This window comes from Spermophilus citellus, assembly GCF_964194105.1.
Source record: "Spermophilus citellus genome assembly, chromosome: X".
NCBI lineage: Eukaryota > Metazoa > Chordata > Mammalia > Rodentia > Sciuridae > Spermophilus > Spermophilus citellus.
The window spans coordinates 34,996,455-35,009,724 of NC_138190.1; the positions used below are offsets into that span (position 1 = coordinate 34,996,455).

A 13,270-nucleotide genomic window follows, 5' to 3' on the forward strand; every position below is an offset into this window, starting at 1 on the left:
TTTTTTTAAAGAGAGAGTGAGGGGGAGAGAGAGAGAGAATTTTAATATTTATTTTTTAGTTTTCGGCAGACACAACATCTTTGTTGGTATGTGGTGCTGAGGATCGAACCCAGGCCGCACGCATGCCAGGTGAGCGCGCTACCGCTTGAGCCACATCCCCAGCCCATGATATATGACTTTATAATGATAAAGTCCAAAGACAGTAATGTAAAAAATTCAGTTATCTACTGAAGGTCAATATTTTGGAAACAGTTACAAGTTTGGCTGCTGCAGAATTATTTAACTCATGCAGTCAGCTCACCACAAATATACTTGTGGAAGGCACAGTTTCGATGGATGACCATGGAAATCTGATTATTATTTTTTTTTTCTGAGAGAGGTGGTGTGAATAGTGGTTTGAAAAGATGGCTTCAGGAGCTAGCCTGTCTGAGTTCACATCCCAGTTTAGTCACCTATGAGCTTTAAGATCTTGGGTAAGTTACTAAAACTCTCCATGCCCTAGTTTTTTTTTTCCACTTTTTAAAGTGGCAATAAAAATGGTACTCACCTCATTGGACTGTTTTGAGGACTAAACCAATTTAATACCTACGGAGGGCTTAGAATTGTTCTTGGCATATGGAAAGTGCCCTGTAAATGTGTGCTGCAATTATTATCTACCAAATATGAGAAAAAGTGCACTTTCATAAGGATTATGATATAATGACATCTACATAACACTAAACTTAAATATCATTTAATCTTCTTTAATAATTTGATGGGCACTTTGGCCTTCCATATACTTCAACTGGAAAAGTGACAAAGAGACAATACTTAGAGTGTAATTTATAATTTGGCTTCCTTATTTAAAAATTATGCACATACTTACACACTGCTCTGGCTTCATTATGAAAAAGTTAGGGTGTTTTTTAGAGGTACATACTAAGGTGCATATAAATAAAATGATAAGATGCCTGAGGTTGCTTTGGAATAATCTAGGGGGCAAGCAGGTAGGGCAAATAGTAGAAGAAGGTAGTGCTGCCATGGATATGTTGGCATTCATTGTACTATGCTGTCATAATAAAATTTAAAATGAAAGTTGGGGGATTTTTGCTTCCAACATGGCTGATTGGGCACTCAAAGACTTTCTCACAATGATATGCTGCCTGGGGCCTACTTTAAGAGTTACAGGTTTCTGGGGCTGCGGCTGTGGCTCAGTAGTAGAGCTCTTGCCTAGCATGTGAGGCATTGGGTTCTTCCTCAGCACCACATAAAAATAAATAAGTAAAATAAAGTATTAAACAATGTGTCCATCTACATCTAAAAAAAAAATTAAAGAGTTATAGGTCTCACAAAAGGAGTATACATTTTTAAGAACACCTCTCATTTTTCACCTCCGTCCTTTCCTCCATACAAAAGAATCCTGTGAGCTGGATCCAGAGTGGTGCTGAACTTAGGGTGGAGGGGCTTACTGGAAAGGATGCCTGCTAGAGTAGCAATGCTTCTGGACCTTGGGCCAGCAGCAAGTTAAAGAAGATGCACCTAGGATTCTGTAGGGAGCCATGACTCAGATCAGTGGCCCACTATGGTAACTGGCAGAACACAGAAGAAATTCTCTCAGGAGGAAAGTTCTCAGTTTAGGCCTAAAGGATTTCCATTGACTAGAACAATCAAAGAGTGCACATCAAAGATCACCAAAAATATAGTATGTCAAGCTACTATGTGTGAGAGCTATCAGAAATAGCACAGACTTAGATTCTTAAGGATCTAACAGATGCTACAATGATCAGATACATAATATAAAATAGCTATATGATAAAAGATTCAATTGCAAGATAAGCACCCAATAAGAGACGAGCAGGTATGAACAGACAGATCTGAAGATAAAATATAGACAAATGACTATTACTTCTAAAATAGTGTAAGTATTCATAGAAACTAATGAATGGATGAGTTAAATAGGAGTTCAGATATAGCTAAAGAGAATTTCAGGGAATTGAAAGATATAACCAATTATCTAGAATGTAGGTTAGAGAAATAAAGATATAAAGAAAATAGGAAACAAGAAATAAAGAAAATATGAAAAAGACATTAAGAGACATGGGGAAAATGTCTACCATACATCTAACTGAATTTCAGAGGGAGAGGGAGAGGGAGAGGGAGAGGGAGAGAATATAAAGAGAATGGAGAAGAGGTGATATTGGAAGAAATAATGGTTTGCAAATTTTCTTGAATGGAAAGGCAGGATGGATCATCTATAAAGCAAAGACAATTGTAGTAATGTCAAACTTCTCAATAACAAACAGTGCTCCCCAAAGGGTAGTCCAAAATGCAAAAAGGAGTGGCAAGTAAATAAAATTATAAACATTTATATAAACCCAAACAAAAAGTGGCCATATATTTTAATATTAATTTCAAATTTTTTTACATTTTAAAATGGGATTGAACTTGAACTAGAACACTGGGCAGGAAGAGTACATAAAAGCATGGAATTTATCATGCTTTAGTTCAGATACCAGTACCTCTCCTTCCCCTTCCCTTTCACTGGACACCCCCCCCCCCCAAAAAAAAATACATAAGACAGAGTGTGCTTAAATTGTGTTCCAATGTCTACATGGTACATTGTTTAAACTTTAGTATATGGGAAGTTAAATGTGCATGATAATATTTTGAGATAACCACTAAAATAAATGGGGTGCTGAAATTCTAAACTATCACTGGGGGAAAATGAAATAAAAAATGCACAATAAGGGCTGAGGATATAGCTCGGTTGGTAGAGTGCTTGCCTCGCATGCACAAGGCTCTGGGTTTAATCCCCAGCACCACACACACACACACAATGAACAATAAAATCAATTAAGAGATATGATATATATAAATAAAAGGTGAGATAGTAGAAATAATCATCAGTCTTTTAATGGACTAATCCAAACTTTCTGCAGTGATCATTAGAGTGCATTAAAAAGTGAAAAGCTCAGCTTTGGAAATGTTTGAAGAAGACACACTAAAGTATGCAGACAGAATAATTAGAAATAAAAGGATGGAAGAAGACATGCTAACAAATACTGAAGTAAGGCTGAAATAATTATATGAATGCATGATAAGACAGGTTTCTTAAAAAATATTTATTTTTTTATTTGTAGTTGGACACAATATCTTTTTTTATTTATTCTTATGTGGTGCTGGGGATTGAACCCTGGGGCCTTGTCTGTGCTAAGCAATTGCTCTACCACTGAGCCACAACCCCAGTCCCAATAAAATAGGTTTTAAGGAGAAAGTTATTAAGGATATAAATGGATACTAGGCACTTGTATGTACCTAGTAACACAGCTTCAAATATATAAACCAAAACTGAAGATCTATAAATAGATATCTAAAAACTCTACCATGATAATGAGGATATTTCAATGATTACTGATAGACCAAGCAGACAAAAAAATTAGTCAAGACATAAAAGATTTAAAGAAAAATATTAACAATACCAAGCCAATCATCACATAGGGAACTCTGCAAACAACAATTGAAGAATAAGACTTAAGTTCACACATGGACCACCTACAAAATTAATTAAAGTGCTAGACCATAAAGCAACTCTCAATAAACCTCAGAGAAATATTGTCTTACAGACTACATTCTCTGCCCACAATGTAATTAAGTTAGAAATTCATTTTAAAAAGACATACAGTGCTGGGTGTGGTAGCACATGCTTGAAATCCCAGAGGCTCAGGAGGCTGAGATACGAGGATCAGGAATTCAAACCCAGCCTCAGCAACTCAGTGAGTCCCTAAGCAAATAAGTGAGACCCTGTCTCTAAATAAAATATAAAAAAGGGCTGAGGATGTGATTAAGTGTCCCTGAGTTCAATATTTGGTATGGAAAAAAAAAGACATACTGAAAATCTTCTCAAAGTGGAACATATAAAACACTTTTAAATAACTTACAGGTCAATGAAAAATAACAGAAACAGAAAAGTACTCAAAAATGCTGCATATCAAAACTCTTAGGATCTAGATAAAGGGTACTTAGAGGAAGATTTTAGTTTTAAATGCATAAATTAGGATAAAATAAAAACTGAAAATATTTTAAACAGCCAAAACCAATAGAGAGTAAAAGGAAGGAGATAATAAAAATAAGAAAACATAAATAAAATAGAAAATAAACATGGAGAGAATGAACAGAACTCAAAGTAGGTTTCTGAACAAATCTCTGGCAAGGTTAATCAAAAGGAGGGGCTGGGGTTGTGGCTCAGTGGTAGAGCACTTGCCTAGCATGCACGAAGCCCTGGGATCAATCCCTGGCACCACATAAAAATGAAAAACAAATAAAATAAAGGCATTGTGTCCATCTACAACTAAAAAAAAAGAGGAGAGGGCACAAATAAAAATACTGAAAATGAACAAGGGGGCATGATTCCAGAGATGGTAGAGAATAAAAAATTAAGAGAATACTAGGAAGAAACTTTCTGCAATAATATATAAAAAATTAGATTTTCAAGGAAAATATAATTTACCAAAACTCATTCAAGAAATAAAAAGCCTGGGTGGCCTTATGAATGTTAAAGAAATTATAGGCTGTTGTAAAAATCAAAACAAAACTTTCCAAAAAAAAATTAAAACAAGTCAGATGCAATGGCATGTGCTTATAGTCCCAGCTACTTGGGAAGCTGAGGTAGGAAGATCATTTGAGCCCAGGAATTTGGGGCCAGCCTGGGCAACATAGCAAGACCCTGTCTACAAACAAACACAAAAACAAAACACTAGGCTTTGATACTTTTATAGGCAAATTATATACCAAATCTTCAAGGCAGAAATCATTCAGAAATTATATAAAATCTTTGAGGGAATCAATGTAAACAGAATGCTCTCCAAATAATTTTATGAGGGCTTGTAGAATTTAACTTTGAAACTAGAATCAGACAGAGAAGTACAAGAAAGGATAATTAACCACAGGGCAGACTCATAAATGTAAATACCAAAATTTACATTTAACAAGACAGTAGCACACAGAGTTCAGCAGTACATAAGAAGGCTATAAACAATGACTAAATTAGGTTATCTGATAAACACAGCAGTTTATCATTAGGAAGTCTTTTAAGTCATTCACCACATTAATAGACAAAAGAGCAGATTGAAAAAGCATTTAATAAAATTCAAAACCCAATCATAATTAACAATGCTCAGTAATCATGAATACAGTGGAGCTTCCTTAGCTCTAATAAAATGTAAGTACTAGCTGGACACAGAGGCACATGCCTGTAATCCCTGCAGCTCAGGAGGCTGAGGCAGGAGTATTGCAAGTTTGAGGCCAGCCTCAGCAACTTAGTGAGGCTGTAAGCAACTTAAGGAGATCCTGTCTCAAAATAAAAGAAAAAGAAAAAGAAAGGGCAGGGGATGTGGCTCAGTGTTAATCACTGGGTTCAATCCCTGGTACCAAAAAACAAAACAAAACAAAAACAAAAACAAAAACATAGGTACTTAAAATCTGAAGTTAACATTATTCTTTCTGGGGAAACATTGTGAAGATTCCTTTTACTTATTTAATTTTTATTGGCATAATAACTGTACATCTTTGGAATATAGTGTAATGTTTGTGTACATTTATACATTATGAGAAATGCATTTTTAATTAAGAAAATGTTGTATATACAAATTGTTTAATAGTCAAGGTCTTAATGTTATATTTCTTTTATAAACAGCACACCAGAGCTTCTTGCTCCTGTCTAACTGTAACTAAGTACCCATTGATCAACCTTTCCCCCACTTCCATTCACTGTACTCTCCTCAGCCTTTGCAGACACCATTCTACTCTCAATTTGTACAAGATCGATTTTTTAGCTTCTACGTGTGAACGACATCATGTGCTTGTCTTTCTGTGTCTGATATATTCCACTTAACACAATGATCTCCATTTCCACCCATGTTGTTGCAAATGACAGGATTTCATTCTTTTTTTTTAAATGTTTGAACAGTATTTCATTGTGTACATGTACCATGTTTTCTTTACCCCAAGATTCCTTTTAAAAATAGGAACGGGGGCTAGGGATGTAATTCAGTGGTAGAACTCTTGCCTAATATGCAAGAGACCCTGGGTGCAACCCCTAGGACAACAAATAAATAGTAGATAAATAAATTAAAAATAAATACATAGAGAGTTTAAAGAAATAATGATGTTGTGCCTGGTGCAGTGGAGCACGCTTGTGATCCCAGCAACTGGGAGGCTGAGGCAGGAACATCTTGAGTTCAAAGCCAGCCTCAGCAACTTAGTGAGGCGCTAAGCAACTCAGTGAGACCCTGTCTCTAAATAAAATACAAAATAGGGGGGCTGGGGTTGTGGCTCATGGTAGAATGCTCGCCTAGCACCTGCGAGGCCCTGGGTTCGATTCTCAGCACTGCATAAAATAAATAAATCAAATAAAGGTATTGTGTCCAACTACAACTAAAAAATAATTAAATTAAAATAAAATAAAATACAAAATAGGCTGGGGATATGGCTCAGTGATCGAGTGCCCCTGAGTTCAATCCCAGTACCCTTCCCCACCAAAAAAAAAAAAAAAAAAAAAAAAAAAAAAAAAACAACCAAAAAATATGTGCTATCTCCTGAAAGTAGAAGTGAATTCCCTTCAGGGTTGATTCCACCTTCAAAAAAGTCTGCTACTGAACCTCCAGAAGCACAACAAGAAACCTGACAATATTTTTTTTATCTGCCTTCAAAAGTAATATATCTCTTATTTTTAGTTCAAGTAACTGCTTTTACTTAAGTGATTATACTTTTGCTCCAATTGAAGCTTAATGGAATTATAACTCTTAGGATAGTATTTTATAAATAAAGATGTTTATGAATCTTAAAAAAATATGTGCTACCTAAAGCTGAACATTCTCCTGTGTGAGTTCTGAATGTGATCTATGCCTATAAAAATTCCCCTGAAAGCAGCAGTCATGTCAGACACAATCATGCACACACAATGGTCATCTCTAACGAGAATAAGGCACTAAAATGCTTAGGCTGTTACTTCTTGCTCTCCTGGGATAAGGAAAGAGGTTTTAAGTACAAAAATAACCCCATCTCAAAGAAAGAAAGCCTGCTAGGAGAATCATTTTTGGAACATCCTCTGAATACTAATGTGTATAACTCAGTCCTTTCAAAGGGGGAGCCTAAATCTCTATGTCCAAAATCCTGCCCACCCTTGAAAGTTAACTGAGGCTTCACTTTCTCAAAATATTATTCTTTAGCAACATCAGTCCTTAGTGAATTTCCTCCTCTGAATGACTGTACTTACTATATATATAGCAGGTTTTAAGAATTTAATTGTTAATTTGACATCTCTTATTTTACCATTTAATTTTTATATTATTTATCTAATTCTCTGTTGTCCTCATTTATAAATAGCATATCACTTCTGAACGAGTAAGATCAATTCTTAAGCTGTTATTTAACTTTTTATATGTGTATGTGTATTCTGAATAGATATTTTCCCTATATCCTGCAATCCTATGTGATATTTTGCTTTATCTCCCATGGTCTTTATTTATTTATTGCTACTGGGGATTGAACCCAGGGGTGCTGTACCACTGAGCTGCATCCCCAGCCCTTTTTATTTTTTATTTAGAGTCAGGGCCTTGCTAAGTTGCTGAGGCTGGCTTTGAACTTGTGATCCTCCTGAGTCACTGGGATTCAGGCATGAGCCACCAAGTATAGCTCTTACAGTCTTTTTTTTAAATATATATTTTTTCACTTCACACTCATAAGGATGGTTATTTTTTTATGTTTATTTTATTTATATGTGGTGTTGAGGATCAAACCCAGGGCCTCACACGTGCTAGGTGAGTGCTCTACCGCTGAGCCACAATCCAGTGTGCCCCCCTTGAACAGGTCTTTTATGTGGATTGTAAGAGACACTGTCTTCATAAGGCTACTGGAAAAAGTTAAGGAAGGCAAAGAAAGAATTATAGATGAAACTTACCTTGCCTGTGAATCATGCCCCCGTGCATAATTCTTGCAACAATACAATGATTTAGCTCATTCATTTTTAAAGTGATTCCCTATAAAAAGAAAGCCCAGGAAAAACAGAGTTAGTTTAATGGAGCACTTCTTCTTAAAAATTTTTATTAGTACATTATAGTTATACATAATTGTGGGGTTCATTTTGACATATTCATAAATGCATAACATAGTTTTCTTCATTTCAATTCCCAGTACTTCCTCTTTTCCTCCCCTCTTCCCTCCCCGATCCCCTCTATTCTTCCTTCTTTTTCTTCTTTTTTTTTAAACCTGGTGCATTACAGTTATATATAAAATTAGAATGAATTGTGATATATTCATAAATGCATGTAGCATAATTTGGTGAAGAGAGCACTTCTTTTATATTTGTGATTTTGCTGTAGGTAATTTTAATTACCAAGAGTTAGGAAAATATTAAAAGAAAATATGGAAAATAAATGCCCTCCATTATTCTACACACAAAATAAATGTTCCATAACACAAAGACTATCTTGATATTTTGATTGCTATAATAATGGCATGCATACATTGTATGTAGTGCTTTCTAATCTTCTAATTATAATGATTAAAACTTCATCATTTTATGATTATAACTTTCCATGTTGCTTTATTTTTCATATTGCCACTTTCCTTCCTCCCTCCCTCCCTCCCTCCCTCCCTCCCTCCCTCCCTCCCTCCTTCCTTCCTTCCTTCCTTCCTTCCTTCCTTCCTTCCTTCCTTCCTTCCTTCCTTCCTTCCTTCCTTCCTTCCTTCCTTTCTCCCTTTCCTTTTCCCTTTTTTGGTGCTGGAAATGGAACCCAGGGCCTCATTCATGCCAGACAAATGCTCTATCACTGAGCCACACCCCCGGCCCCCAATATTTTTTCACTTTTGTTTTGTTTTGGGACAGGATCTCACTATGTTGCCCAGCCTGGCCATGAACTTGTGATCTTCCTGCCTCGGGCTCCTCAGTAGCTGGGACAACAAGTGGATGCCACCATGCCCAGTCTTGCCAATTATTTTCAAAAAAGTTTTTATTGATGTTTAATGAACACACATATTTAAAGTGTACAATCTGACAAGTTCAACATATGTATACATATGTGAAACTATCATTACAACCAGGATAGTGACCATATTTCTCACCCCAAATGTTTTCTCATGCCTGTTGGTATTCTCCTCCCATCTGTCCATGCTCTCCCCTCCTTCTTCCCCAAGCAACCACTGACTGGCTTTTGCTGACTATAAATTAGTTTGTACTGTATATAGATGGGATCATACAGTGTATACTCTTTTTTTGTTTCTTTCTTTCACTTGGCATAATTATTTTGAGATTCTATCGTGCTATTGTTCTTGCTGGGTAGTATTCAATAGCATGGGTGTAGGAGTTTGTTCATCCATTCACACGTTGCATTGCTTCTAGTTTTGGGCTATTATAAGTAAAGCTGTATTCCCGAGTTAATCTCCATGAGGTCATAATATCCTCTTTTTTAAAGATATGGAGGTGGATGCCTTGGCATTTTTTTGTAATCCCAGTAACTAGGGAGGTGGAGGCAGGAGGATTGCAAATTTAAGGCTAGCATAGCAACTTAGCAAGACCCTGTATCAAAATAAATAAAAAAGGCCTGGGGATATAGCTCAGTAGTAGATCACCCTTGGGTTCAATGACCAGTATCTATCTCTCTCTCTCTTTCTCTTACACACACATACACACACACACACACACACACACACACGATATGGAACACTTTATACATTTGTGTATCATCTTTTTTTTTTAAAGAGAGAGAGAGAGAGAGAATTTTTTAATCTTTATTTTTTAGTTTTCGGTGGGCACAACATCTTTGTTTGTATGTGGTGCTGAGGATCGAACCCGGGCCGCACGCATGCCAGGCGAGTGGGCTACCACTTGAGCCACATCCCCAGCCCCTGTGTATCATCTTTATATGGAGGCCATGATATTATTTTCTCTGTTGCTTATATTTTAGCATATGTGCTGCTGAAGTGAGTACCTACTAACATTTTCATATTTTGTTTGCTAAAATTTTGTCTAGAATTTTTATATCTATATCCATGAAGGACAGCAGTCTGCAGTTTTCTTGCCTTGCAATGCCATTATTTGGTTTTGGTTTCAGGGTAATGCTGGCTTTATAGAATAAGTTGGAAAAAAAATTCTTCCTTTCTCCCTTTCTCTCTCTCTCTTTTTTTTTTTGTACCAGGGCTTGCACCCAGGGGTGTTTAACCACTGAGCCCCCAGCCTTATTTTGCATTTTATTTAGACACAGGGTCTCACTGAGTTGCTAAGTGCCTCACCAAGTTGCTGAGGCTGATTTTGAACTCGAAATCTTCCTACCTTAAGCCTCCCGAGTTGCTGGGATTACAGGTGTGTACCACTGCGCCCAGCAATATTATTTCTTAATTATATGCTTGGTAGAATTCACCAGTGAATCCACCTTGGTCTGGAGTTTTCTTTGAACCATTTTTTGCCCCTCAGTGGTGGGGATGGAACCCAGGACCTCACACATGCCAGGCAAGTGCTCTACCACTGTGCTACATCCCAGCACCTGAGGGAGGGTTTTAAAATACAAATCCTATTTTTAAATAGATAAAAATTCTATTTTTAAATGTATAGAGAAATTCAGTTTATTCTTTGTAAAGTGAGTTTTTGTAGTTTCTGTCTTGTAAGGAATTTTTCCATTTCATCTATGTTGCTGAATTTATTAGCATATACCTATTTTCTTTTATTTTTTAAATTACAAGTCTATGTTTATTTTTAACATTAGAGAGAAAGGTTATCTTTACAATTTTATTTTGTATACACATTTGCTCAAAATCAGTGAATTTCTAGGCCAGGTTCAGGTAACTGAAGGGCCTTTATAAGTACTTTATATTGTCTAGACCCAAGGTATGCTGCAAACATAGTCTGAAGTAAAATGGGAAATAACATCTTTCTGAAGATAGGCTTAGAAACTTTAATCCAGTAAGTTGAGGTGTTTCCTTTCTCTGGTAGCAGGGCTGACTGATGCCTGGCTGCTAGGCCACCATTTACAGGTATAGCCAAGAAAACAGGGTACAGACCTCCTAAAACAAAACCAACAAGTCCACCTCGTGCCATGGTACACGTTTCACAATTCAAATCACCTGTACTCAACGGTAAACTTACAAAACCTTTGAAAGATGCATTCACTGCCAAAAATGGGAGCACTGCCATTGGTAAGCCAGCAGCTATTCCGGCCCATGTTACATGCAAGACACACCGAGAAAGACTGCTTGCTATTCTATTAGGCCACAGAGAGCAGCATTAAATCCAATACACATGGATCCATGTTCAAGTAGGTGCCTTTCTGCTTCTGGTAGTAAGTTCAATTTTTCTGGCTATGATGTAAAAAACTGAGTTTTCCTTGATAGTATCATGTGGTTTATGGGTTTCCATCTTGACCCTGCTGCTCTCCTCCCAACAGCCAGTGCTTCCCCAGTTCTTCTAACATGCCTGCTGGGGTTTAAGACACAATATTTACTCCCTTCCTTCTGGCTCAGCCATCTTAGGCAGAAACCTGACTCGGAGGTAGAGGCTGCTTCCTGTTGAATGGCATCCTCGGAGGGAGAGGCTGGGTGGGTCGGTTGTCATAAATCTATTTTCTTATTTTCCTTTTTTAAATACTGTAGTGATACCCTTCTCTCATGCTTGTTATTGGAGATATATATATCTACATATATATGTTCTTGCTGAGTAGTATTCCATATATATATATATATATATATATATACACACACACACACACACACACACACACACACACACATATATATCTGCAGTACTGAGGATAGAAAATATTTTATATATATATATATATATATATATATATATATATACTTATTTATTTATTTTTTTTTTTGCAGTACTGAGGATGGAACCCAGAGCCTTGCATATGTTAGGCAAGTGCTCTATCACTGAGCTACAACCCCAGTCCTTTTTATTTTTTGTTCTCAAACAGGGTCTTGCTAAGTTTCTGAAGCTGGCCTTGAACTCAGCCCTCCTGAGTAAGTGGGATTACAAGTGTCTACCACCCCACCCAACTGGTTTTGGTAATTTGTATTTTTTTCTTTTTCCGGATTGTACAGTCATTTGTCCTGATTAGTCTGATCTTCTCAAAGAAAAAAAAATTGTGTTATTTGTACTCTATTATTTTTCTCTTTTCTATTTCATTGATGTTTATTTGATCCTTACTTTTTATTTCCTTGTACTCATTTTGAGTTTAGGTTTGTTATTTTTTCCTTCTCTCTCATTCTGTTGTTTTAAAGGTGGAAGCTGAGGTCACTGATTTGAGATATTTCCTCTTTTTTCAAATAGTGCTACATATTTCTCTCAAGTACTGTTTGTAATGGCATCCCACAAATTCTGATATGTTGTGGCTTATTTTCATTCACTTCAAAATACTGTTTAATCTCCCTTTTGATTTCTATTTTTAGCCATTGGTTATTTAGAATTGTTTGATTTAGTTTTCAAGGACTTGGGGATTTTTCTTTTTGTTATTAATTTCTAACTTAATTTCATTGTGATCCGAGAATGTACTTTCATATTAACAAAGTCACTCCAGGTTCTTTTGGAATAATATTATAATAGAATATCTTTTCTTATTCTTTGACTTTGAACCTATTTTTCTTAATGTATAAAGTACATTTTTTTTTGCAGGCAGCATCTGCAATCTGATAACCTCTGCTTTTTAACTGGTGAATTTAGACTATATTTATGTTAACATGATGCTAATGATGATAATGATGCTTGTTTTGGTATAAGAGTGGCTTAACCACTGAGCCACATCCACAACCTTTTTAAATATTTTATTTAGAGACAGGGTTAGGCCTTGCTAAGTTGCTGAGGCTGGCTTTGAACTCATAATCCTCCTGCCTCAGCCACTCATGCCTCTGGGATTACAGACATACACCACTGTGTCAGAGTAATGTGATTATTAATATAGTTTGTTATAAGTGTATCTTCCTACTATTTGAGTTCTACTTGTTCTACCTATCTATGTTCCCTTCTATCTCTTTTTCTGCCTGGATTATTTTTATTCTTTTTTCTCTTCTGTGTTGTCTTATTAGCTATAGCTCTACATTTTGTTATTTTAGTGGTTGTGTTAGACTTTACAGCATACATATTTAACTTACCAGTGTGCCTTCAAGTGATACTATACCACATCGCATATGGTATAATATAATAGTAAACTTAATTTCTTTCCTCCTGATCTTTGTGTTATTATTGTCTTACATTTTACTTTTACCTATGTGTAGCACATGGTTATTTTTGTTTAAACTG

At 36.1% G+C, this 13,270-nt stretch overlaps 1 protein-coding gene and 1 pseudogene across 10 annotated transcripts in view; both read right to left on the reverse strand.

The window, feature by feature from the left end:
- Window positions 1-13,270, reverse strand: part of CASK (calcium/calmodulin dependent serine protein kinase) — a 385,036-nt gene that overhangs the window by 40,826 nt on the left and 330,940 nt on the right. For all 9 annotated transcript variants that reach the window (XM_081276357.1, XM_081276354.1, XM_081276356.1 and 6 more), the window contains exon 15: window positions 7,937-8,015. In XM_081276357.1, the coding sequence (XP_081132483.1) occupies window positions 7,937-8,015 (79 nt within the window). The remainder of the gene's footprint in view (window positions 1-7,936; window positions 8,016-13,270) is intronic.
- LOC308639672 (transmembrane protein 126A-like) lies at window positions 10,746-11,427 on the reverse strand (annotated as a pseudogene). The gene has a single exon. The product of its transcript is annotated as a transmembrane protein 126A-like (transcript).